Genomic DNA, 27,000 nt, shown 5'->3' with positions numbered 1-27,000 from the left:
TTTTTGCTCCTTCTTCAACTGCTTCCCTGCAAACTCTGATAAGCTCCTCCCACAGCTAATCCCCTGCCTCAACAGAAACCCTGCCCCCTCTGACCTTTACACAGGGAAAACAGCTAATCAGCCACCAAGAAACACACACACACAAGAAAACCCTTTTTGCTCCTTCTTCAACTGCTTCCCTGCAAACTGCTTCAACTGCTTCCCTCTCACTTCATATCAACCCAGATACAATACCTTGAAATGGAGAAAGTCTACATGTTCAGCGCGAGCTCATTGACTGAGACCAATATGTTATCAAGTGATGTACATACAATGTGAATTTGTTCTCAGTATCTTTTAGAGATATGATATTGGTTTTCAATACTATAAGCTATCATGAAGCAATGGAGTGTTCATATGTGAATCAGCCTTCTCGATGTGAAAATTCAGATCGAGAAATACTGTTATGAGTTTGGGGGGTGCCAGACCTCTAAATTTCTGGATCCAGTTAAGTGCTAAAAGCTAATCAGACCAGGCTAGCTTCCTGTGTTCAGGTAATTGCCTGGGCGAAGGGCCATTAAATGAGAACAAAGGAAAAGGTGACAGGCCATTAAGAAAGAAAAAGAGAGGGGGCTCTGGGCCAGATGGCGAATAGAAAGTTAAAAAGACAAAAGTCAGAGTTTAAAGTGAAGTGTGTGTAATGTCGCCTAGAGGTAAAGTTGCAGGCTAGAAAGGAAAAAAGGGCAAAGCATAGTATTTGAATCCAAGACTGTAGCTACGGGAGAAGCAAGACCCTTTTTGGGGTGTTAATTCTGTGAATGCCTCCATTGCAGGCTCAGGCTTTATATGTGTGTAAATAAACCATATATCTTAAAGATACCACTGTCTCTGCTGTGCCTCATTCCCAAAAGGAAACATGAACTCTGGGTAAGTGCTTGGAACCCCTGAAATCTTGCACAGCTCAGAGATTGGGGTGGCATGCAACCATATATATTTTTTAAAGTATTATGTTTACAAAGTTGTGATTCAAATAAGTCATATAAACTTGTAACAAAGAAAAGAAATACAAGAATGGGACATCCCACCCCCAACCATAATTTCCTCATATATTATCATGATCACCAAAAAGATTACAACAAGTAAATAAGGATCATCAGCACAATCTTAGCTTCAATATGCACAGCTACCTGGAGACCTGTGTTAATTCTCTTTCCACAGAATAAGATAAGACGAGCTTTAAGGCTGACCTTGGGCCTCACTGTCTGTGTTATGCCTAAGACCACTAGACATATAACCCCCAAAGGATCATGCATCTTGAACAGCTATATGACTGGGAGAAAGATGGGGAGAAGCCACCAAGTTTAAACTAATTTATACTGAGAGCCAGTGTGGTGTAGTGGTTAAGAGCGGTAGTCACGTAATCTGGGAAACCGGGTTCGCGTCTCCGCTCCTCCACATGCAGCTGCTGGGTGATCTTGGGCCAGTCACACTTCTCTGAAGTCTCTCAGCCCCACTCACCTCACAGAGTGTTTGTTGTGGGGGAGGAAGGGAAAGGAGAATGTTAGCCGCTTTGAGACTCCTTAAAGGGAGTGAAAGGCGGGATATCAAATCCAAACTCTTCTTCTTCTTCTTCTTCTTCTACTACAAATCCAGGATGCAATCCCACAAAAAATTACACATTTTCTTTTGTTGGTTGACCTCAGCAGTGGATGGGGTGGTGGTGACATGGCATCCAGCTAACCCCTGGTTGGTTGTGTCACTGCTGCTTACCAAGGATGGCATGGTGCAAACACATCAGTGGAGCCAATTTGGTGCTCCCATTGGTGCATTGGCTGCCTTGCCACCCCTTGCCCCTCTCCTCTGGCACTGTGGTCTAAACTACTGAGCCCCTTGTGCTTGCTGATCAGAAGGTAAGAGGTTTGAATCCCCACAACTGGGTGAGCTCCCGTTCCTCTGTCCCAGCTCCTCCTGCCAAGCTAGCAGTTCAAAAGCATACCAGTGCAAGTAGATAAATAGGTACCACTGTGGCGGGAAGGTAAGCAAGGTTTCTGTGCACTCTGGTTTCCATCATGGTGTTCTATTGCACCAGAAGCGGTATAGTCATGCTGGCCACATGACCCAGAAAGCTGTCTGTGGACAGATGCCAGCTCCCTCAGCCTGAAAGCGAGATGAGAGCTGCAACCTCATAGTCACCTTTGACTGGACTTAACGATCCAGGTGTCCTTTACCTTTTTTTTTTTAACCTTACCTAGTAAGCAGCAGCAACATATTTTGGATCAGCCCCTGTCTACTGCCCATGGTAGCAAACAATAGTTTATTTTTCAGTTACTCTCTAAAAATAATTTCAGCAGTCTCTTGGCCACCACCCCATGAGTTTTGAGGGTGGTGAAGTGCAGGCAGGGTCAGGGTCACATATAAACCCATCCAAGGGTTGTGCTTGTTCTCATGCTGATTTCTCATTCAGCTGGACTAGCAAGTTCAGCACATATAGCACAGTAACTCTTTACAGTATGAGTAACAGTGATGTACGCTGTTCCTCCTACCTTCTCCACTAGATACTGCTCCTGCATTTCCCATGCGATGCTGTTGCTAACAGAGCCTCTGATAGTGTCTTGTCTAGTGATGGGGGAGGATTTCAATTCAGGTCATATATAAAGGTGAATTTATCAAATTCACACTTTCCAAAACAGTATGAGAACCAAAACACAGTTATCCTTTGAATTTTGCACTTCTCTGAATTTTGGGGTGCATTTCTGCAACTAAAGAATGTTTACAAACATGCACATATTAGGGGACATTGCTTGCAAAAATATGGTGTCAAAGCTGCATAAACGTGTTTATTAAGAGAAATTCACACTAAAACACTGAGAGATTTTCATGAAGTTTGTTTTTTAATCACAAATTGCTGCAGAAAGGTGGGGAACTGAATTTAAAATTGGATAAATGAGAAGTTGAGAGAGAGCTGAAATTGACAGAACCGCCCATCACTAGCCTTGACTGTTCCTACTGTGCTGCAGTCTAACTCTCCATCCAAAGGACATCCTTGATGTATCTGAAGTGTGCTCTCACGTGCCTTTTCAGGGCTGATTCACACTCGCATATCTCCCACTTGCTGCAGCGGAAAGACTATGTTTGATTCACCAAAGCTGTCAGCAGCCGGAGTCATGCCTAGGTCAGCAATAAAAGAAGGCACTAAATGTCATGTGAAGTTAGCTCTTTATTCAAGGCTTTCTACTCAGCATGGGCTATGACCAAGCCAAAGCTCTCATAAAACAATGTGTAGTAGACACTGAGCGCCAATTGGATCTAACCTGGACTCCAACTTTTATTGCCAATGAATCCTCCAGGTACTCTGCCTACCCTATGGCATATCTAGCTAAGTCCCTAAGCACTAGAGGGCCTTTACCTTGGCTCTATCTCATGCCCTCCCCTGGGCTGTCCTTGAAGGCTGATACAGGAAGATTGCTTACCCGGAGAGACAATGCCCCTGTGACTCTGGTCATATGGAAACAACAGAGCATGTGCTTCTATAGTGCCTGTATTACAGAGACATTCATACTAGCTTCATCTTACCATTACTGCATAAGTACCCAGGGTTCTTGAAGCTGCCAACATGAGTTTGACCAAACTGCGGGAGGCAGTGGAAGACAGGAGTGCCTGGTGTGCTCTGGTCCATGGGGTCACGAAGAGTCGGACACGACTAAACGACTAAACAACAACAACACCCAGGGCGCACAGGACAATTCTATACCTTCTTGCGGCTTTCAGATACCAACCCTGATACAACATACAATGTTGCCAGATTCGGCACAGCAGCGCTCAAAATTCGTCGGACGATGACCCGTGCCACAAACTAGATTAATGAGCACTCCTATCAGAGTGCTCTCTAGACTGATAGCTATAGTCTTATATATATTAACCTCTTACAATCTGCCACTCCTGTCTAATGTTCCCAATGCTTCTTTTAGACTTTCCTTGCTTCCTTTAGATTCTTATAGACTTGTTATTCTTTTTAGTTTTTCAATCCATTTTTCAGATTTTAAATGACTGTACCCCCCCTTCCTTATGCTGGTCTATGACCGTAATAAAGATTTGATTTGATTCAAGGAAACAAAACTGTTCAGTTCTTAGTGGTCACAACATCCCTTCCCTTCCCTTCCCTTCCCTTCCCTTCCCTTCCCTTCCCAGGAGGTCTTGCCGCAATGAAGCAGTTGCGAGGACTGAAGGTCCCCTCCTTCCAACTGTTATCTAAGGCTCCTCTCCCACACCCTCCCTCAGCAGCCTAAGACTTTGTTGTCTTGCCTCTCATTGCTTCACCTTCTTCATTCCTCTGTGTGTTCCAGGGGACCGGGGGGGGGGGGAGGGGAGGGGAGCTGGTTGCAGAAGGAGAGGAAGGGGAAGACTGTCTGGCCTTTTCAGCAGCCTGCTTCATCTCTGTCTCCAGCCCCACATCCTTTCCTGCTTCTGAGTCTGGATTACCCCGTGCCACAGCCTCTTCCTGCCCACTAAACCAGGGGTTAGCAAGGTTTACCTCGCCTGCGCCAGTTCACTCCAGCGGAGATCCCTCTGTGAACCAGATTGCTTGCGCTCTTGAGCATGTGTGCCTGCGATTTCCGGCGTCTGCGCAGACATGATTTCCAGCGCCGCGGAAGCAAGTCCCTGCACTTCGCTGTGCTGTGCTGTGCTGGCAGCTTGGTTTGAGGGCGGCTCGTGGGCCGGTTAAACGACCCCTGTGGGTCGCTTGTGGCCCATGGGCCTTAGGTTGCCGACCCCTGCACTAAACCCTGCTGCTGCTGCTTCTGACACCGCAAAGCCTGTTGCCTTTTCAGCTTCTTCCACCTCTTCCTCCCCGTCTGCTCCCTCTGACCATAGATCGTTGTCTCACCACCAAACCCCTGGCTCTGAGCTGCTTTCCCTGGAAGTACCCTTGGGGGTTCCCCAGCTTTTGCCTTCTTCCACTGCCATTCCATGACAAAGGAACAAGCTTTCCCATTTGGCCCTCTTATAAGGAGGAGCTGCTGTTCGAGGATTTACTATAGCTTCCTGACATTTGCGGGGTGGGTGCGTGGGAACTGACCTTTGCCTTAGGCAGAAGGAATCAAGTATTTGGCTTTCAGTTGTTGGTTTGATAAGATAAGAGTATTTCCCCCTTAAACCTTTTACAATTTAATTTTTTTGCCTGGCATTTTGTATCTGTGTTAAGCTTTGTGGGTCCTATTTGCCAGAAGGTGGGCATAGGAACAAACTACAGCGGTACCTCGGGTTACAGACGCTTCAAGTTACAGACTCCACTAACCCAGAAATAGTACCTTGGGTTAAGAACTTTGCTTCAGGGTGAGAACAGAAATCGTGTGGTGGCGGCGCAGTGGCAGCAGGAGGCCCCATTAGCTAAAGTGGTGCTTCAGGTTAAGAACAGTTTCAGGTTAAGAACAGACCTCCGGAATGAATTAAGTTCTTAACCCGAGGTACCACTGTCTAGTACACAGCCATACCATATATTTAAACCGCATGGTTTCTCCCCAAATAATCCTGGGGAAATGAGTTTGTTATGGGTGCTGGTGTACCTGTTAGGTGTACCTGTTAGGTGTACCTGTTAGGGGTAAACTATTGTTCCCAGGATTCCTTGGGGGAAGCCACGTGGTTTAAATATGTCTTAAATGTATGTTGCAAATGTGTCCTAATTGAGCAACTGGTTGCATTTGTGAATGAGCCATCACAACAGGTAAAACAGTCACATCACGTAACCCACAATGCTTTTCAATTAAGTCAGTACACACTTTCAGGTACAGTCATCAAGCACTGAGTAATAAAATGATGTACATGCACATGTAAGAAACTGAACGTAAAATGGTCATCCTAGTTTTGCTGTCCTATTCAAGAATGGCAAAATCCGGGGGGGGGGCACATCAGATTTTTTTGAGAAGAGACAGCACATGTTTGTGTTTGTGTTTGTGTGGGGACACACACTTACCTTTAATATATTTATTTTTTTATTAAAAAAAATATAGTCCTCCCCCCATTAAAAGTGCTTTTTCTTTTTCCTCCCTCTTATGCTAGGTGTATGTGTTGTGCTGTCACCATTGTTTTGCCCTCAATAGGTGATAACAGTAGCATTTTATTGAGTCCCCCACCTCAGTCTATTCCCTCCCAAACTAAACTGGTGTAAATCTTCTAGCTATGGATGGACAGAGAAAGATAATTACATCCAATTTCAATTTTGTTGATGTTCAATCATAGGTCCATCCGATCTCATTTTGTGCAGACTTTTTGTTTTTTGTTTTGGTAATGCAACCTACCTCTCCGCCCCTCCCCCCCAAATTTGAATTATACACATTTTATAGGAATCTACACTTTGGTCGTACCACATCCGAAGTGCAACTACTGATGCTACTAACAACAGTAATAATATTTAAGGTTTTAAAATGCATGTTTTTGCTTTGTGTCTTTAAAACCAGACAGGGCTATATTTCAGTCTTTATACTCTTCAGTCCATTTTTTTTTATTAAAAAAAGCAACCTGACTTCTGACCTCTATGTTATACAGTCCCACTCCCCTAAATTGTCCTCTGCAAGACTTCCTTTACCACTGTAGGGCCATAAAGCTGGATTGCTTTCATGCTTCAGAATATACAGTGGTGCCCCACAAGACGAATGCCTCGCAAGACAAAAAACTCGCTAGACGAAAGGGTTTTGCGTTTTTTGAGCTGCTTCGCAAGACGAATTTCCCTATGGGCTTGCTTCGCAAGACGAAAAACGAAAACGTCTTGCAAGTTTGTTTCCTTTTTCTTAACACCGTTAATACAGTTGCGACTTGACTTCAAGGAGCAACTCATAGAACGCGGTGTGGTAGCCTTTTTTGAGGTTTTTGAAGACTTTGGTGATTTTTGAAGCTTTTCCAAAACTTCTTTTGCAGCCATTTGGTAAGTTAAACTTTTAAAACTTTTTTGGGGGGTTTTGGAATTTGGGTTGGGGTGTTTGGAATTCAAGGACTTGGTGTTGGGGAGGGGTTTGCAAGAATCTGGAAGCTTGTGTGGTTTTTTTCTGCATTTTTATGATTTTCTGTGACCATTGGGCCACTCTGCTGTTTTTTTAAAAAAAATTCTGGATTTGAATTTCTGTGTGGTGGGTGGCTGGGGGAACAGTTGAGGGGGTTCTTCAGCAAGAAGCAAAGTGTGGAAGAGGAACCTTCTTTGAGTTGTCCCCCAGAGTCTTAGAAAATGTACTGTACACTTTGTTGATTTTTAAATGTTTTTCTGTCATGTTTAGAAACTTAATTTATTGTTCCTTCAGTTTTTTAAATGCTCTTTACAGCATGTGTGGCTTTAAAGAGCACTTAATAAACTCTTGTTGTAACAAATTTGGCTTTGTTTGGACTTTTTTTGACCATAGAAACACATTAATTGAATTTCAATGCATTCCTATGGGATTTCGTGCTTCACAAGACGAAAAATTCGCTAGACGAAAAAACTCACGGAACGAATTAATTTCGTCTTGCGAGGCACCACTGTACCAGAATCACTTACTAGCTTTTGACATTTATTGTGCTAGTTTAACTATATATGATAACAAATCTAAGATCCAACTCTTTGCTAAAGACCACGGGCAATGTAGTTTCCTCCTCACAGACCTACAGTTCCTACTATCATTATGGAGATACGGGTGGCGCTGTGGTCTAAACTACAGAGGTTCTTGGGCTTGCCGATCAGAAGGTTGGCGGTTCGAATTCCAGCGACGGGGTGAGCTCCCGTTGCTCTGTCCCAGCTCCTGCCAACCTAGCAATTTGAAAGCATGCCAGTGCAAGTAGATAAATAGGTACTGCTGAGGTGTGAAGGTAGACGCTGTTTCCATGCGCTCTGCTTTCTGTCACTGTGTTTCCATTGCGCCAGAAGCAGTTTAGTCATGCTGGTCACATGACCCAGAAAGCTGTCTGGGGCCAAACACTGACTCTCTCAGCCTGAAGCAAGATGAGCGCCGCAACCCCATAGTCGCCTTTGACTGGACGCAACCACCCAGGGGTTCTTTACCTTTCCCCTTACTACCATTAGAACAAACTACTGTTCCCAAAATTATTTGGGAGGAAGTTGTGTACTTTAACTGTGCACGTGGATGTCTTACTTGGGCGAAAGAGATCTTTAGTCAGGGAAGGAAAAGTACAGGCTCAGCAGCAGACACAGTGCTCAAGCATCTATGAATAAACATGTTGGACTGCAATCCATGTGAGCCAGATAGTTGATAGCTACACTAATGCATATTGTATTTTACCAGTTTAACTGTCATGGCTTCCTCCAGATAATGCTGTGAGCTGTGGTTTGGTGGTGGTGGTGGTATTGAGAGTTCTCTAGCCCTAGTCATGCCTTACTCTCAGCTAGAGCATATCTTTGCTGACCGTGGAGCAGATCTGTGCTTTTAGCCCCAGCTCTGCCACCAGGTCTTCTTTCTGCAACAACTACATGCCATGTGTGATTGTCAGCAGTGGTATTTGAACTCCTGAGCACTACTCACAGGTAGGCCCTCTCCATGCCTGAGAGGTGAGGTCGCATGGGTATCCTGATAGCACGGAGCCTCTACCTGTGAGTAGGTTCCCGTGCATTTGCATTTTTCCACAGACAACTATGCACAACATAGAGCTATTTCATAGAATCATAGAGTTGGAAGAGACCACAAGAGCCATTGAGTCCAACCCCCTGCCAAGCAGGAAACACCATCAGAGCACTCCTGACATATGGTTGTCAAGCCTCTGCTTAAAGACCTCCAAAGAAGGAGACTCCACCACACACCTTGGCAGCAAATTCCACTGTCGAACAGCTCTTACTGTCAGGAAGTTCTTCCTAATGTTTAGGTGGAATCTTCTTTCTTGTAGATTCTTGTAGAATCTTCTTTCTTGAAAGAAGTCCCAATGGGGTCTTTGGGACCCACAATGCCTCACTGTAAGGAAGGGCCTCTCCCCCACAGTAAGACATGGGGCAAGGGCTCCACATGACAAAAGCAGCCGCAGCATCTGTGAAGATGTAGCCATGGCAAGATGTGGCTGATAGGGACCAACAAACTGACACCTCTCCCAATCTGCCATCTGAGCCATGAAGCTCATTGTGGCTCATAGTAAGGCCAGCCTTGCCTGTACCAACCAGGAACTGGTTCTTCCTTGTGAAGGGCAAGTTAACACTGCCTTATTATCTAATTTGATAGTTTCCTGGCTCTTACCTCTTTATCTTTGTGTACAGTGGTGCCTCGGGTTACATACGCTTCAGGTTACAGACTCCGCTAACCCAGAGATATTACCTCGGGTTAAGAACTTTGCTTCAGGATGAGAACAGAAATTGTGCTCTAGCGGCGCGGCGGCAGCAGGAGGCCCCATTAGCTAAAGTGGTGCTTCAGGTTAAGAACAGTTTCAGGTTAAGAACGGACCTCCGGAACGAATTAAGTACTTAACATGAGGTACCAATGTACTTGTGAGCTTTGTGTACTTAAAAAAAAAATCCAGTTTTACTTCTTTTTAGTACCAAACATTTAGAGGTTATTTTCATGCTCTGCCTCCCCCTCCCTGCAATAGGTTTGAAATCTTCCTTAGCATAGTGTTTCCTAGTGTTTTGGGGCATCTCTGGGGACCTCAGAATCGGAATAAATTTCTCATACTTTGAGGTTGCTTGCTACTTAGAGCATGGTGAGATTCTTATTTGGTGGTTGATCTTATCTATAAAAAGAAACTAAATGAAGATTCTGTATTAACAGTGGAACATTCTGGATTCATAATGGAAAATTTCCAACTTTCCAACTTGAGACTGGTACACTATAGTCAATGGGATTTCCTTCCATGTAAGTACGTTTACTATTAGTTGCTGTGTTCAGGGAACTAATGGGCAAGGCACAGAAATTCAACTGAGTTGACAGAAATAAGACAAGTTGACACATGAGCCTACGGTGGCCCCAAGCAATTATTTGCATGTTTCTTTTCATGGATAAGGAAGACATTAAGCTGCTTCTACCTGCTATGAAGTAATTGTCACTTTTAACTGTGTTGCAAAAGATTGGTAGTGCATAAATAGAAAGAAGGAGCTATCCTTCCTGGTTAATATATCTCAGGAATAGCCAACATGGTGCCATTCAGATATTCAGACTACAACTTCCGTAGCCAGCAGGGACAATGCTCAGGGATGATGGCCATACATCTTGATTTTCCTGGAATTCACTTCCGAAAATGGCGTCCTGGATTATTTTTTAGAAATCCAGCAAATGTCCGGAAAAGCTCAAAAATTCTTGTAGCTTTTACTGAAAAAGGTCAACAACTTTTGGGTTTTCCTTTAAAAAGTTCAACAATTTTTGAGGTTTCCTAAACATGCAGGTGCTGTACTTCAGTCCCATCCCGGTATAACTGTGTGATGGAGGTGCTCCTATGATATACAGTGGTACCTCGGTTTTCAACCGTAATCCATTTCAGAAGACCGAGTTCCGAATCATTCGGAAACTGAAGCATTTACTTCTGGAAAAATCAATATGGAAGCCACGTAGTGTGTTCGACTTCCAAAAAGCTTTTGGAAACTGAAGCATTTATTTCTGGGTTTTCAGTGTTCGAAAACTGAAACATTCGACTTTTGAGACGTTTGAGAACCGAGGTACAGCTGTATTATTAATCGCCTTCCACACAAGAGTCTCAGTGTGATGATGTACAATAAAAAATAGCAAAAAACACACAAACCAGTTAAAACCACAAAAAGCAAAATAATACAAAAATGGCACCCATGGCAGAGATCCATTCAATCAGCTGGAAAAGTCCACTGGAACAAACATGACATCAATTTTTTTCTGAAAAGTGCAGATAATGGGCACCTGTTATACCTGGAGGGGAATGATGTTCCCTGGTTCATCATGGTGCTATTATATGGTTTCCTGCAATATGAACGTTTTTATAGACTGGACTGGTGTGCCACAAACTGGACAAAATTCAGAACAAGATAAATGATTCTAGACCTGTATTAATTTCAGCTGACTAGGTCTATGTACATGTTGGCTAAATGCTTACTAATATTTTGTACCTACTCAATCCAAAAGGCCTCATATTTTGGCCATTAAGACTTTTGGCAAGCTTTGAATCTCTGTAGTGGGGAAGTAGATGATTGTGTTACTCAACTCCAAGCCTTCTCTATGTCCTCGTCACATTTTCATAAACACCCCCAAATATGGGAGTATTCTCTTTATCAATGTTCTATAAAATCTTTATTGGTTAAGTCTTGTTATGCAGATTAAGGGCTACGTCAGTCAAACACCTGCATTTTTCAGTGGAGGAAGATCATGGAGTGGCCATCAACAATCTTTCTTCTTTGCCTTTACTTAAATAATTTTCCAAACATTTATTTGCACATTTAAGGGTTCCCCATTCTCAATATGCTGAGAAGTCCAGGGGAAAAGATACAGGAATACAACCACCATCTTTGTATTGGATTCCCACAAAGAGGTCCTTCACCTCAAGCTGCTTCATCTCCAGGTAGTTCACACAGCTTCATTTAAACAGCGTAACTTTCCTAGACTTTGAGAGCTCATTACACAGGCTGAATAGTTAAATGGATGTTCTCATCAACCAAGTTGTATGGCCACAATGACCTATAGCCACTTAAGTCACAACATGGGGACCTTCAGCATCAATTAACTCAAATGACTGGCTTCAAGATACTGAAGGAAATAGGGAGGGAGCTATTTTCATTCCTTGGAATTCAGAAAGGGGTGGGGTCATGAGTCACTTGCTCATCTACTTCACCCAGGAGGCACTGTCAGCTGTGAACTTTATCACTCAAGCGCCACTTCGAGCAACTGGAACATATGCAGCAGATACCACGATGGGGGCTAATTCAAGTTCACCTGAGGTAAGAAAACTTTGCAAATCAAGCCAAACAGCCTGGGCTTGTAGGAAGCCCGTTCTGAAGCTCGTTATGCGTACTTTCAAATGTAGGTAGAACATGTTTGAGCAACTTAACAAATCCACAGGTGCTGTACTTGCTTGAAAGAGTTGCCTTTCATCTCTGCCCTTTTGGTTTGATTCCCTTTGGTACATATAGCCTGAGAGCGAGTGAGAAGCCTTACAAACAATTAAACAAACCACTCTGGTAGGAGAGCTGTGAAGTATTTATGCATGTAGGTGGAATTTGTAACAACACTGAGTGGCTATTTTTAATCTATTTTTCTTTCTTTCTTTCTTTAGGGCTTAGCAAATAATCGTAATTTGGCAAGACCGGTATGTATGAAATGGGGGGAAACACCTTCAGAACATAAGTTTATTATGATGTGTGTCAGGGGAGTGGATATTAGGATGAAAACGTGACATAATTTCAATCACAAATACAGTGTATAGACGGATAAATGCTGATTGTTGTGGTGGTCCATCAGATCTTACCAGCACACTCAGTTTCTTACTTTGTTCTTGGGAACTGTTCCATTTTCAAAATGTCTCTGATTATAGATTTTTTCCTCCTAGTTTTTGTTCCTTTCTCAATTTGTTTCATGGAAATATGGCTGTATGTTAGTATATAAGGTTCTACACAGTGTTTTCTGTTTAGGGGCATTCAGGATTTAGCCTGAGAATATTAGATTTAAAAAATTCGGAACTTTAAAGATGCCAGATAGTTTGTCTCAAATGAGAGCAGCATTTCATTCAGCGGGTTTTACACATGAAAAGCAGGCTATAGTGCAACTGTAAAAATTATATGGAAAAGGCCTTTCAGAAGCTTATCTTTTTATATTGGGAGATGTACTGAATCCCATCTCCCCCCAATAATCCTCCCCAGTGCTGTATCAAAGTTGCAAGAATAAAACCAATAAAGAATAGCAATAATATGTAATATGGGATACACTAATTGGGGTGTTACTTCCTATTGTTTCTTTGAACAAGTATGTTTTTGTACTGATGAATGGTGACCAGTGTTGAAAACAACTGAACTACCCCTCTTTCTCTGAGAATTGGGAGATGCTCTAATAGTGGTGGCTAATCTCTGGTCCTCAGTGCTTTTTTTTCTAGAAAAATAGGTGCTCACTGTGAGGCTGTTACAGTATGAGCCACACTTTTTAACAACAAAAAAAGAGGTGCCGGTATTGCGTACCCTTGAGTACCCCCTGAAAAAAAAAGCACTGAGTCCTCCAGATATTGGACTCCAGGTCCCATCATCCCCAGCCAGCATGGTTAATGATGATGTGAGTTGTAGTCCAGCAATACCTAGAAGGCTGCAGGTTCTCCATCCCTGTATCAGAGACTCAGGAGTGTGATGATAATGCCTTGTGTAGGTTGCAACACACCTGTTTTAGTTATTACAGTGAAGATGGACAAAATTCAGAATTATTTGTGTGTCCAGCCGCAGAGTCCCCCACCCGGCGTGCCTAACTATTGAGTGGGAAATGAATGGACACAACAACTGTCTGGGATTTAAAATAAATAATAATAATAATAATAATAATAATAATAATAATAATAATAATAATAATAATAAATGTTTATTTATACCCCACCCTTCCCCGTTCAAAAACCGGGCTCAGGGCGGCTAACAACAAATTTAAAACACTTAATTATAAAAGCAGCATAAAATACAGTATAAAAACATGAATAACAATAAAATTCAAAAATCAATTTAGGGGAAATAAGCATTAGATAATCCCCAGGGCTAGCTGGCTGAATTGGTCCTACTTGGTCCAGCGAGGAGGCCAGGGGAGAATTAGCTGTGGGGTCTCAGAGCAGGTGATCTTCATAAAAGGGGAGGGGTAGGAAAGGGAAGGGAAATAAAAGATCAGGCTGAATTCAAATTAAAGGCCAGGTGGAAGAGCTCTGTCTTATAGGCCCGACGGAAGGAGGTTAAATCCTCAAGGGCCCTGGTCTCATGGGACAGAGCATTCCACCAGGTTGGAGCCATCACTGAAAAGGCCCTGGCCCTAGTGGAGGATAATCTGACTTCCTTAGGGCCTGGGACCTCTAAACTATGGTTGTTCATGGACCTTAAGGTCCTCTGCGGGGCCTACCAGGAGAGGCGGTCCTGTAGGTACGAGGGCCCTAAGCCACAAAGGGCTTTAAAGGTCAAGACCAGCACCTTGAACCTGACCCTATACTCCACTGGGAGCCAGTGCAGCTGGAAAAGCACTGGGTGAATTTGCTCCCATGGCAGAGACCCCGTGAGGAGCCTCGCTGCAGCATTCTGCACCTGCTGGAGTTTGTGGGACAGTTTCAAGGGCAGCCCCGTGTAGAGCGAATTACAGTAGTCAATCCTGGAGGTGACCGTCGCATGGATCACTGTGGCCAGATTGGGGCGGGAAAGGCTACAGCTTTATTGATTTCAGATGTAGGAAGCCTTGGCACAGGTATTGGGCATATATCCCTCTCAGCCCCGCCCCTACTGGGGGGCTGAGGCATGACAGGGTCTATTCGGGGGTGAATCCATCACAAAATGCAGGTTTACACAGATGGCCTCCAAATGCCGAGGGAAGCTCTAAGGCCCACTAGCCCTACCAAGTGGCTCTTGGGACAGAGACTCTCCACCAGACCCCTCTCACTGCCACAGAGAACAGGGGCTGGGTGAGTCACCATTTCACCACACCCAAATTGGATGAAAGACTATAGGATTCCGCCCAAGGCCTAAACCGCCAAAGTTGTGACTACTGCTAAGGGGAAGGCGAAATTTGCAAAGCAGGGAAAATTCATTCCCAGCTCCGAATACAGCAACTGTCAAAAGACCACAGCAAAGCCCTCCTAGCTGAAAAGGAAATGTTAGAGCAGTAATAAACTATTAATGAAAGGGTGGGTGATGCTCCCGGCTGACTGGATGCTGTGCTGAGAGGTTGGCTGGGCAAATTGATGGAGGATGGACCCAAAGGAACCTTGCCACCCTCAGGTCCACTCCCCATCCCCCCCCCGGGGCCGGAGCAGATTGGCCCCTTTGAATGGATGGGTTTGGCGGGAACCTGTCAGCATCTGCTGCAGCTGAGGGGGACAGGGAAAGACAGATAAGGTAGCGTGGCGTGTCTGGGGGGGGGAAGGAGGCACCGTATCAGGCCACATGCACTGGGAGGACGGTAAGCGGCCATTCTGTACCACTTCTGTTTGCCTGAACACCTGTTGTAAATCCCAAAATGATTCTGGCCATATTGAAGTCCTCTGTAGTGGTGGAAATATCACAATATTCAGCAAGAATGGGATTATTACTGATATGAGGCCTATTGTGTTCTCCTCTGCCCTCCCATGACCATCTCACAGGAGGGAGAGCAGGCATGAGTTGGTGGATCTGCCTCCCTGGACAGCCTCATTCTTGCAGATCCCCAAGTATTGGGGGCTGAACATCTCCATTGGGGAACCTGCTCTACTCAGAAAGGGTCCCCATGTGATTTAGAACCTAATTCTAAAAGAGGGGGCTGCAAAAATAGCAATGGAGACTTGTGAGAGTATTGGGGGTCAGTAGGCTCATAACTGCTTTTCCCCTTGTATGACTGTAATCATAGGGGGCAGGGGGATTGACAGAAAGTACACCATAATGGAACATATTGGCTTATACAGATTGCCAAATTAATATTCAGGGTGTTCAGAGACCCCAAGATTCACCATGTATTTGTTTCGGGGTTGTTGTTGTTTTAATCCAATCAATTTCTGAGTTGCTTTGAGCTCTCTCAGTTTTGATCTGTGTTTCAGTTTTCAAGCTGATTTGTACAAAACGAAGTTCTGTGATTCCCCACTGCAGCTGAATCGAAGAAGGAAAGGGGCGTTCACGGGCTGCAAATTACCCCAAGCCCCGCCCCTGCAGCCAGCCGATTGGCTGGCCCAGGCAAATGATGCGGCCCGAGGATTCCCTAGATCGCACGGGGCTGCAACCAGCCCCACGCGGGTGAAGGTGGGCGTGAGCCCGCAACTCCCCCCTCCTGATGTCGGGAGTGGCTTTCTGTGATTCCCCATTCACTATAATGGGGAATCTAAAAACAGCTATAACTTTTTCCTCTTTTGGTAAAAATGGATGAAATTTATTGGCACAGGATTACTTTCAGAGTGCATTAATCCAGCAAAATTGCAGACAGGTTCCGCGACTTTTTGTGGGGAAAGAACTTGGTTTTTTCTAAGATTAAATTAAACTTTTAAAAATATCCTCTGCTGCTGTGCTTTAAAAATAAACCAACAAACTCAGAGCTCTACAGTGCTCTGTAGGCAACATTATGGACAACCTCAGTATTGAATAGCTCATGACCTCAGAGAAACATAACAATTTATAGGGACACATAGATACAAGGTATGAAAAATTTCAGAAACAAAGTCATGAGACTTTGTTTGGCCCCAATGTAGGAGGGCTGTTGACACCATGCTTCCACCTCAATCCCCCCCAATTTGTTTTATTTAACACCCACACAGAACCGATGCACACCCCTAACTAATATCATAATACAGTAGTAATATTGCTGTTTCCTTGGGATCAGCCTGCTTCATATATGAATGTTTCCTAGGAGATGGAACTGAAATAGGCTTTTGGTAAGGGTAGAAAAATATTGAATCCAATCAAGTCTAAGCCTACTCCGCATTAGGTGCCAGCCCACATGCAAACTCCTCAAGATGTTCTGTGATGTGATCTCAAAGCTGCAAGGTGCTCATTTAGCGGTACCCTGAGTGCCTTCCATCAGCTTCAGCTGGTGGCCCAGCGATGTCCCTATCTGGACAGGGATAGCCTAACTCAGGCATAGGCAAACTCGGCCCTCCAGATGTTTTGGGACTGGAGACTGGAGAACTGCAGGTTTCTCACCACTGCTTTATGCAAAGGATGCCTCTATGTGAATCTTGCCTAGCTGCAAGTCTAACCATGGCACTTCAAATTCTGAAGATGCTGGAATGGGCCTCCCAAATTAAACAATTGTATTCTCCATTCATACCAACGTTTTCAGCATGCAGGGCCTCATTGGTAGATCTTAAAAGCCTTGTGGGATCACACAGGGGAAGACATGGCCTAAGGTAACTCAGGGATTCAACCATGTTGGGCTTTAAAGGTCCAATTCAGTCTCTTGTAGCGAGTCTGCAAATCACCTGATTGTGTTCTTTGCAGACCTCAGAATGTTTACTGGGCATTGCTATAAATATCTGATAGATTGCATTTGCTTGATGTTTCACAAGTTGTGCAGGCCTACCATAAACTGAGGAAGACATTGCATATGGTTTTGTGGGCTTGTTTGTTCCTGGTGTACCAATTTACACAGAGATTGAAGCATGTTACTTTAAATTAAATATGGTATCAAGGCACCATTAAGTGTTGTGGGGGGAGGAGTGCTTTTGGATAAATTCAAGATTAAACGGCAACGAAGGTTTAGTTTTAAGATCATTTGTTGGACTGTCTATATCGCTTTGGAGTGGCTGGAAAATAAACCAAGTTGCTTCTTAAAAAACTGAGAATGACTTAGAATTTGAATTAGCTCAAATCAAATCCAAAGAAATTTTCTGGGGGTCATGCCACCCACCTTTTGTTGTTGTTGTTGTTGATGAGGTAAACGTTATGAGTTCCCGAGTGTCATAATTCTGAGCTTCAGCATCTTACTTATGTGCTGTTTTATTTTTTGATTATAACCAGAAATAGGTGTCTGATTATAATTGAGGGCTGTTGTATGCTTAGGGTTTTATAAGAATGACTAGTGTTTCCAGCTTCCCAAAAGCTTTGGGAAAAGAACTTCAGGACACTCTCTCTCTCTCTCTCTCTCTCTCTCTCTCTCTCTCTGTTTTTCATTGGGTTTTATCAAACCTCTTGACTTGACAAGATGTCACTCTATATAGCCATGTTGGGTGGGATTGATGGGAGTTGTAGACCAAAACATCTGGAGGGCGCTTGGTTAAAGTAATGCAAGCCTGTGTAGTAAGTGCAAATGATACCACTGCCTATTCCTCAGCAAAGTTACAACTGACACAAAGTGTTGTGTACATGTTATGTATGGCTGCTGGGAGGCTGTAAACAGTGAGGTCAAAGGAAAATGAAATGCAGAAGGCATAGATGGTGATGATTAAGTTATTAGGAGTGGCAATCCATGGTTAACAATGGCAATTCAACAAGAGGCTTGAACAGTTTGTTTAAAAATTCTTATTGTTTTTACTCTTATTCTTAATCTAATTCTACAATGTTGTTGTCGTTTTTGTTGATGATGATTGGCTGTGTTATCACCAACAACTGTTTTCTGAATGGCCACTGTTAGTAATGCAATTTATCATCATACAGTCATACCTCGGGTTACAGACGCTTCAGGTTGCGTTTTTTTGGGTTACGGACCGCCGAAACCCAGAAGTACTGGAACGGGTTACTTCCGGGTTTCAGCAGTTGCGCACATGCAGAAGCGTTGAATCTCAACCTGCGCGTGCGCAGACGCGCCGCTGTGGATAGCGAACGCTGTGGGTTGCGAACGTGCATCCTGCATGGATCATGTTCGCAACCTGAGTGTCCACTGTACTTAATTTTCCTCTGACCTCACTTTTTACACTCCTCCTCTCTAAACCATATGTGTCTCTACACACCTGAAACTCAAGCTAACAGTTACTGTATTTGATTAACTAGGCTCTAGACTACAAAAGATAAAATCAAAATCCTTCACAGTACCACAAGACTCTGAGCTATATCCAATATTTCTTGTCTAGTAGAGCAAAAGTACTTGCACTGGCAGATGGGTGAGTTTTAATGTTGCACAACAGAGGGATTGAATGCAACACTTGCACAAGCAGGAACTCATTCTCCCATGTTTCACCTTCTCTTGCACAACAACATTTTGCCAGTGGAACAAGAATAGTGCAAAGTGACTTTAATTTACTGCTACATTAGATAGAATCCCCCTTGTTGTTTTTATTTAAGAGACTAATGCAGTTACTGCTTTAGAAATGGAAGCTCTTTGAAATGATCTATTAAATTGCATTTTCAGTCTGTGTTTTCACAAGGCACGGTATATTGTGATTATAATAATTTACATTATAACAAAATAAAGTGCAAAGCAATCTCCTACACAGATGTTGCATGCTTCCTTTAAGCCTGTGTAAACATTACAGTTCACTTTGGCTCCAGTGTTCTCTCAATGCTAATGTCTGAAGTCGTGTACAAATGATATTGGCCACAATCCATATCTATCCCATAGCTGCTTGAGAGATACTATGGCTTGATGTGCTTTCCCTCAAGCCAGCTTCCATCCAATTTGGCAACTTAAGTCACATTCATTTAAGTCACATTTAAATTGCAGTTTTTACATTTGAGATAGCCATTGCACATGTGCATTACTTTGACTGGAGCATGCCCAGTGCTCATGTGCACACATGTAAGCACTTCTTTGTGGGTGTGAATGGCCTAAATGGGTCATCATAGTCATCTTCATTTTACTTACTTGTTTTTTTTGCATATGCTGCTATCTTGCAAAGTTCAATTATAAAGTAGTTTTTAGTGATTAAACTTTGAATAACGCTTTCTGTGTGATGCTTCCAGTTTCTTTTGGACCTAATTTGTGGTTCAGTATATTTAAATAACGAAATAAATGGTGATAAAAACACAACTATAGCAGCATCCTGTCCACTGTAGACCATCCACGTCCAGGACTCCAATGCCTTGAAACCAAAACATTTATTCCTAGCAAGTTCAGTCCAGTGTATTTCTGCCTGTTGTACCAGGTTGGGGGATTACTGATTAGACGCTTCTCATTAGCTGAGGCATGTCCAAAGTCCGTTTTGGTTTAATCAGGCCCCTGCGGCAGTTTATTTCCTTGGGTAAAATCCTAAAAAACTCTCAATAAGTTCAACCCTAAAAAAAGGTTAACAACTTTAATGGCCCTTCACTTCATCAAATCTGGCCCTCTTTGAAAAATGTTTGGACACCACTGCTTAGCCTCTTTAATATCCTCTTGAAACTGTCCTAATGCCATTTTTCTTTTTAAGGAAGGGGGCTTTAGTTTGTTCCCCCCCTCTCATTGCCTTTTTAAAAATACAAAATAGTACATGAAATTGTAAAATTCCATAAAAGAGAAGTTTTTATGGCATCACAGCAATGTGCAGAGGTTATTCAAGGGACAAATAAGAGATTATTCATTATTCTTCACAAGGACAGGGCTGGGGAACCTGTGGCCTTCCAGATGTTGCTGGACATTATTATCATTATTTATTATTAGGTACCTTTTTATTTATTAAATTTGTATAGCGTCCTTCATCCAAAGATCTCCGGGCGGCTCACAGCATCATCCCTGACCATTGACTATGATGGCTGGGACTTGCCAGAGAAATCCACAAATTTGGTTTAGGTTTAAGGATTAAAACACAATGAACGCTTTCCTAGCTAGAAATAAATAAATTGAGAAGCCGAGTAGCCTGATTCAAAGGGTAAAGCTGATGGCTAGCTGCTGGAACAAACTTTTGCAAATGTTCTGCTGATTCAGCAGAGCTTTTCCTTTCTCCTCAGCTCAGTGTCCTGTCAAATCCCCAGAACCCCCAGAAGAGCGCATGGGGAGAGGAGAGGGGACGCAGAGGTGGTGTGTTCCGTTTTGCAGGTGGAGGCAAAATGAGAGCATGCCGCACGCCTCTGCTGCCCACCTGCCACACCTTTCTTACCTGAATGAAGTGCCCATGAAGCGCCAGCTTCCAATGAGCGCTCACAAGAGCTCACCAAAATCTCCTGAGATCTCATGTGTTCTGTCACCTTAGTGAATTTTACCCTCAGCTTTGTTTGATTTTTTTTATATATAAATATTTTTATTGTTTTCACATTTTCCTTAACATCCATATTTTATATCTTTTTTTACAACTTCAATTTAACCTTCAGACCTCCTCCCTTCCCTCCATGGGTTTCTAAAATAATTCCCAATTAACTGCATGTATTAATATACCAGTTCTGAATCAAATATGCAAAAAAAAATCTTATAATAAACATTCACAATACAAGCTCTTCACAATTCTGCCAATAATTTTAAGTGCTTACAATGGTCTTTTAAATAATTCAAATATTTACTCCATTCTTTTTCAAATACTTTATCTCCTTGGTTTCTGATCTTCCTTGTCAGTCTTGCCATTTCTGCATAGTTCATTAGCTTAGTTTGCCAATCTTCTTTTGATGGTAGATCTTCTTGCTTCCATTTCTGGGCTAGTAATATTTTTGTTGCTGTTGTTGCATACATAAATAATTGTTTGTCTTTCCTCGGTAGCTCTTCTCCTATTATACCTAACAAAAAGGCTTCTGGTTTCTTAACAGATGTATATTTAAACATTTTCTTTAACTCATTATAGATCATTTCCCAGAACACCTTTACTTTATCACATACCCACCACATATGGAAAAGAGTACCTTCCTTCTTTTTTACATTTCCAGCAAACATTTGAACTAGTTTTATACATCTTTGCCAGTTTGCTTGGTATTAAATACCAACGATACATCATTTTCATCTAGTTTTCTTTCAACACACAGCATGCAGTCTTCTTTAACTTTTTTTAAGCTTTATGTTTGATTGGCTAAACTTGCACTGGTAGTCCCTCACATTTCATATTAGTAATAATAATAGTAATAGTAATAGTAATAGCCACTATTAGTAATAGTCACTGGCAAACAGTGCAACAGAACATGACAGTCATGGCTGATTCACATGGTGATTTCCAAATGGATAGCTCTTCCCATCAGGTTGGACATGGTGCGGTAATTCCGTCTTGTGGTGTCAGCATGACACCACAGGGTTTGAAATCCCACCATATCTTGCCTCGTCCCAGTTTCCTACCAATTCCAGCAGTATGTTGTGAAGCACCACACTAATTCCAGCATTGTGCTGTGAAGCATTGCACCACATTGATTATTGTGTGGGAAGTTCACCGAATTGAAATTCAGACCACAGAGGCAGAACAACACAATGAAATTGGGCAATTGAAGGAGGTGGAGAATTCCTTTGTGATTCATCCAGTAGAGACTTCTGAGCAAATCAGTCAGGCTCTGTGGGCTCATGTTTCTTTGGTTTGTCTCCAATGTGTTTTAGCACGAGCCTGGGGAAACATAGTTTGCAACAACAGATTACATCATCATTGTTTGTTTATGTTATTATTTATTAATTTGCTATACCAGCTTTCATCTGAGGATCACAGGGTGGTTTACAATATAAAAACACAAAAATATCTAACATAATTACAAACAAAAACCATAACCTTTCCCACAGTTTCAAAGGCCATAAAGGTAAAGGGCCCCCTGACCATTAGGTCTAGTCGTGGCCAACTCCTGGGTTGTGGCGCTCATCTCGTTTTATTGGCTGAGGGAGCTGGTGTACAGCTTCCGGGTCATGTGGCCAGCATGAATAAGCCACTTCTGGCAAACCAGAGCAGCGCGTGGAAACACTGTTTACCTTCCTGCCAGAGTGGTACCTATTTATCTACTGTCACTTTGATGTGCTTTCAAACTGCTAGGTTGGCAGGAGCAGGGACCAAGCAATGGGAGCTCACCCCATTGCGGGGATTTGAACCACCAACCTTCTGATCAGCAAGCCCTAGCCTCTGTGGTTTAACCCACAGCGCCACCCATGTCCCCTTTAAAAGGCCATAGATTGTTAAATTACCCAAAAGCCTGAAAGAAGAGGAATGTTTTTCCCTGGCGCCTAAAGATATTGCACGAAGGTGCAAGGCGAGCCTCCCTAGGGAGGGCATTCCATATCAGGAAGTCACTATTGAAAAGACCCATTCTTGTTGTGCCACCCTCCAGACCTCTCATGGAGGAGGGACCTGAAGAAAGGCCTCAGATGATGATTGCAGGGTCCGGGTAAGTTCATAAGGAGAGAGGTGGTCATTGAGGTATTGCGGTCCTGAGCCATTTAAGGCTTTATAGGTCAAAACCAGCATTTACAATTGGGCCCCTGCTCTTCCCAGGCACATCTCCCCTCAAGAAAAAAACAACAGTAACAAAACCCCACATATTTTTTTTTTTAAAAAACACACAGAGTTAAAACAATTGAAGCAGCGAAGCTGCTAGATGCACAGATATGAACTTGTGCAGCAAGGAACAAGCTGTTTGCTTGTTGTCACTGATAGACTTGTTTTACTTTTAATGAGTCCATGAGGCTGGAGCCAGAGTCAGGGCTGTAGCAGTAGCTGAGTCAGGAAGATTTCTGGAGCCGGAAGCCCAGTGAGCTCAGTGAGGAGCTATTAACCCTGCAAAAGCACAGAGGAGTCGGAGACTCATATATCCAGCTCCTTCTCTACCTGCTCTTCTGCTGAGCCATTGTTTGCAGCAGGTCCTCCCTTCTCTACCTTCCCCAAGTGTGTGTGTGTGTGGAGATCCCTACTTTGGGAAGTGATGCAGAAGGCTCACTATCAAAGATTGGCTCCCAGTACGTTTCCGAGTGCAATTCAAAGTGTTGGTGCTGACCTTTAAAGCCCTAAACGGCCTCAATCCAGTATACCTGAAGGAGCGTCTCCACCTCCATCATTCTGCCCAGACACTGAGGTCCAGCGACGAGGGCCTTCTGGCGGTTCCCTCGCTGAGAGAAGCCAAGCTACAGGGAACCAGGCAGAGGGCCTTCTCGGTAGTGGCGCCCGCCCTGTGGAACGCCCTCCCACCAGATGTCAAAGAGAAAAATAACTACCAAACTTTTAGAAGACATCTAAAGGCAGCCCTGTTTAGGGAAGCTTTTAATGTTTAATAGGTTATTGTATTTTAGTGTTTTGTTGGAAGCCGCCCAGAGTGGATGGGGAAACCCAGCCAGATGGGTATACATAATAAATTATTATTATTATTATTGTTATTATTATTGTTATTATTATTATTAAAGAGGAGAGGTCTCATAAGGACTCTCCTTGGCTAGAAATGACACTCAGAGAAATGTTTCCTGCTTGGGGTTGTGAGGCTTGACTAATAAATTTCTGCTTATTTGTTTCTCTAACTCTTTAACACTTTTTTCTAAAATATGCAATACAAACAGGGCAGGTGTTTTGTGAAGTACTGTATTGCATCAGTGAGAAATCACCAAATTGCAGAAGCAAAACTTTCCCCTGTTTTATGCTATGTCATTCATTTCCCATCCTATTTGTATATATGCATGTTAATGGGCACCCTCAAATCCCCATGTCCATTCACTTATTGTTGCTTTTTTATATCAGCACAAAGAAGAAACTCCTTTCAGACTCCTCACAATAAGAATACTGAGAGCCAGGAATATCCAGAAGGCAGATATTTGTGAGTATCTCTGTTGCTGCCAAATATTCCATCCTTCTAGAGCTGGGTGGGCAGACTTGCAGGTCTACTTTGTTTTTGCTAGAACCCTGAGGTTGGTCAACCACAGCTAGGTACAAAATTGTGGCTCAGCTGGGCAGCCATAGGCTGTGTACACCTTACCAGCTTAACATGCAATGAAGCTTTTCTTTTTCTCAGTCCAGACTGAAGCTGGCTTTTGGGGGGAAATGAATCAAAATACAACACTGCATAAGAAATGCCAGGACAGATACAGGATATGTATGGATTGGGGCTAATGTTGTGTGCACCCTGCTTCCCAAACCAGAGGTGGGAGCGCACTGTATGCAGAGTAAACAGAAATGTGTCCCACTTAGCCATATGCTAAGAATTAAGGAACAGGATGCCTTTGTGCACATGATCAAACTGGAAATTTGTAATTAGTAGCACAGTTGAGCTCTCAAGCCTTTTCACAGAAAAATCCACTCCAGGAGAATTGAAGTTGTGGCAGAGACTGTCATAGCTTTAAGAAATATGGTTTATTCACATATTTACAACATCAGTCTGCACGGAGAGAGTCCAGATCTTACAGCATGGTCATTTCAAGTAGGGCTTGAACAGGAGTCAAAAGCATCTCTCTCAGCCCGCCAGCCTTCAGCCATCCTGCCCAAGATGGATCTCTGTCTTTTTTTCTCCCCCTTCTTCCCAACACATCTTTCTAAAGACACCCTTTTCTTGTCATCTCACACCCAGTTACCCTGGCAATCTTCTGTCTGCCCAGGCCCAAGAGTCCTCTTAGATGGGCAATTTATTTATTTATTTATTTATACATACATACATGCATACATACATACATACCCCGCCCATCTGGCTGGGTTTCCCCAGCCACTCTGGGTGGCTCCCAACAGATTAAAAACCTTTTGTCATGTTAATGCCTCTATCCCAGGTGAGGTTTGGAAAGGAAGCTTAGCTTGTATTTTTCCACTGGCCTGCAATCTTTGCTTCAGTACTCCAGATAATGAAAATTTTTACCATTTATTAATTTCTAGGGTTTTTGGGGTCCCCAAAATGTATAACACTATTGTTGAAGTTGCTACTGCTTTGGTAAATTGAGCATTCAGTCTTCATGCAATATCTGCAAAGGGTTCCCTTATTTCTGGAGTGGGTCTATCGGCAAGAGAAGACTTGTCATGATCCCTCAAGATCCTGCTGGCATCTATATGATGAAGGAGGAACATGGACTGAGTCAAGATAGACCACCAGAGTCATCTGAAAGATACTTTCTACTTGACCTTACACAGGGGTAGAATTCTGCCCACACTGCCACTTCCTTTACAAAGCTTGCACAGTGGCAGCTTCTCACCAAAATCTTATGAGATTCTGTGCACACCGTGAGGTCTTGTGAGGTTTTGGTGAGATCCCGCCAGAAGTTGCTGCTGCCTCTACTCCTACTCCACCAATGGAGGGAGCAGTGGGTTGGAATTTAGTGAACAGGAAGGCCATGATGCTTCATTTTCTTCTTCTTCTTCCAAAATCAGGATTTGTATTTGACAGAACAAGTGCTTCAGAACAAATCAAGCTGTTGTCTGAAGTACCAAATCAGGTTGTGAACTGAATCTTGTGGTTGGTGCACACCCCAGTTCCATACCACAGTTATCATTGCAAAAGAAATCCACACTGTCCACCAGATTCCATGAACCTTCAAATGACAATTCTCATCCATCCTTTCTGAATAATGTTTGATTGTCAAGGGAGTCCTTTAAAAACAACTCCATTGAAACAAAACAAAACCTAAATATATGAAGCCCCATGGAAAAAGCATCCTTAGTTTTAATGGCTCCCCACCACCCGATCCTCAAAATATGATTCCTTATGGAAAGGTTTGTCTTCTAGGGTTATATGTAGAAAACAAGTTATTTCTGGTTTCGTTGCAAATGTTTGGCCCCGGTTATCTCTGTGACTTCCTTTCATTTTAGACACCTGGGGCAGACAGATATGTTGTCCGACAGGCAGAATACTTCATAGCTATTAGGAACATGATACAGTACATGCCCCAGTGACTCCACCACACTTTGTTTCCTGCTTATAGAAATAAGTCAAGTAATGACTTATTAATTGTAACAATGAGTCAATTGCCACTCTGTGGCATTACAGAAACATGAAACATCTTAACATTGCTGTTTCATATATTGTTACACGGGGACGGCAGTTGTGTCATTTGGCAGCAACACAGGATCCAAAGGCAACGTTTGATTTCCTAATCCTGCCACCCACAGGGAGAAGGAGAAGGTGATCTGCTTTGACCAATGGTTTCACTATGCTCAAGTAGGAATATTGAGTTTTCATCCTCTAGCCCCACATTCCTGCTCCTCCTTGCTTCATGGGATAAAGCCTTCTACCCCCACCCCACTTTTGGACTTCAATGGTCATGCTCACATGTCATAATGACCAAGCCCAGTTTTCTGGTTCATTGTGGTTCTTCTTGTGTGTCAGCAGCATGCTGCTACATGCTCCGTGATCATTCCCATTTTGCTGCTCACCAGGAATGAATGGGAGAAACAAATTAGGAAACCACAAATAAGCTTGGCTTCCTGTTTCCTCACATCTGAATGCTCCCCCCTTCCCAATAAGCCAATTTGTTATTGTCTTATGGCAGCCTTTCCCAGCCTGGAGCCTTCCAGTTAACTTAAGGAAGTTCATGGAAGAAAAGTTTCTCATCCCTTTCCTCCCTCCCCCCCACCAGCTTCTTGTGCTCCAGCCTGCATTGTTTATAAAGGCCCACAACCCACCAGAGGATTTTAGGGGCACAGCTGGCGATGGGGTAAGGCAGGTGGAGGCAAGAGGATTATTTCCTTCTCTGAGCTTTCTTGTTTTTGGATCCATGCTGATGA

General features: G+C 43.2%; 1 protein-coding gene across 1 annotated transcript in view; it reads left to right on the top strand.

Moving 5' to 3' along the window:
- The first annotated feature begins 11,726 nt into the window (after positions 1-11,726).
- LOC309541664 (cytosolic phospholipase A2 epsilon-like) overlaps positions 11,727-27,000 on the top strand; it is a 46,714-nt gene continuing 31,440 nt past the window's right edge. Inside the window, exons 1-3 of the mRNA XM_082239787.1 lie at positions 11,727-11,833; positions 12,169-12,201; positions 24,040-24,115. Of these exons, the coding sequence (XP_082095913.1) occupies positions 11,807-11,833; positions 12,169-12,201; positions 24,040-24,115 (136 nt within the window). The 5' untranslated portion in view covers positions 11,727-11,806. The remainder of the gene's footprint in view (positions 11,834-12,168; positions 12,202-24,039; positions 24,116-27,000) is intronic.

The sequence above is a fragment of the Podarcis vaucheri genome (genome assembly GCF_965113315.1).
Source record: "Podarcis vaucheri genome assembly, chromosome: 1".
Taxonomy (NCBI): Eukaryota; Metazoa; Chordata; class Lepidosauria; order Squamata; family Lacertidae; genus Podarcis; species Podarcis vaucheri.
This window is presented reverse-complemented; position numbering and strand designations above follow the sequence as displayed.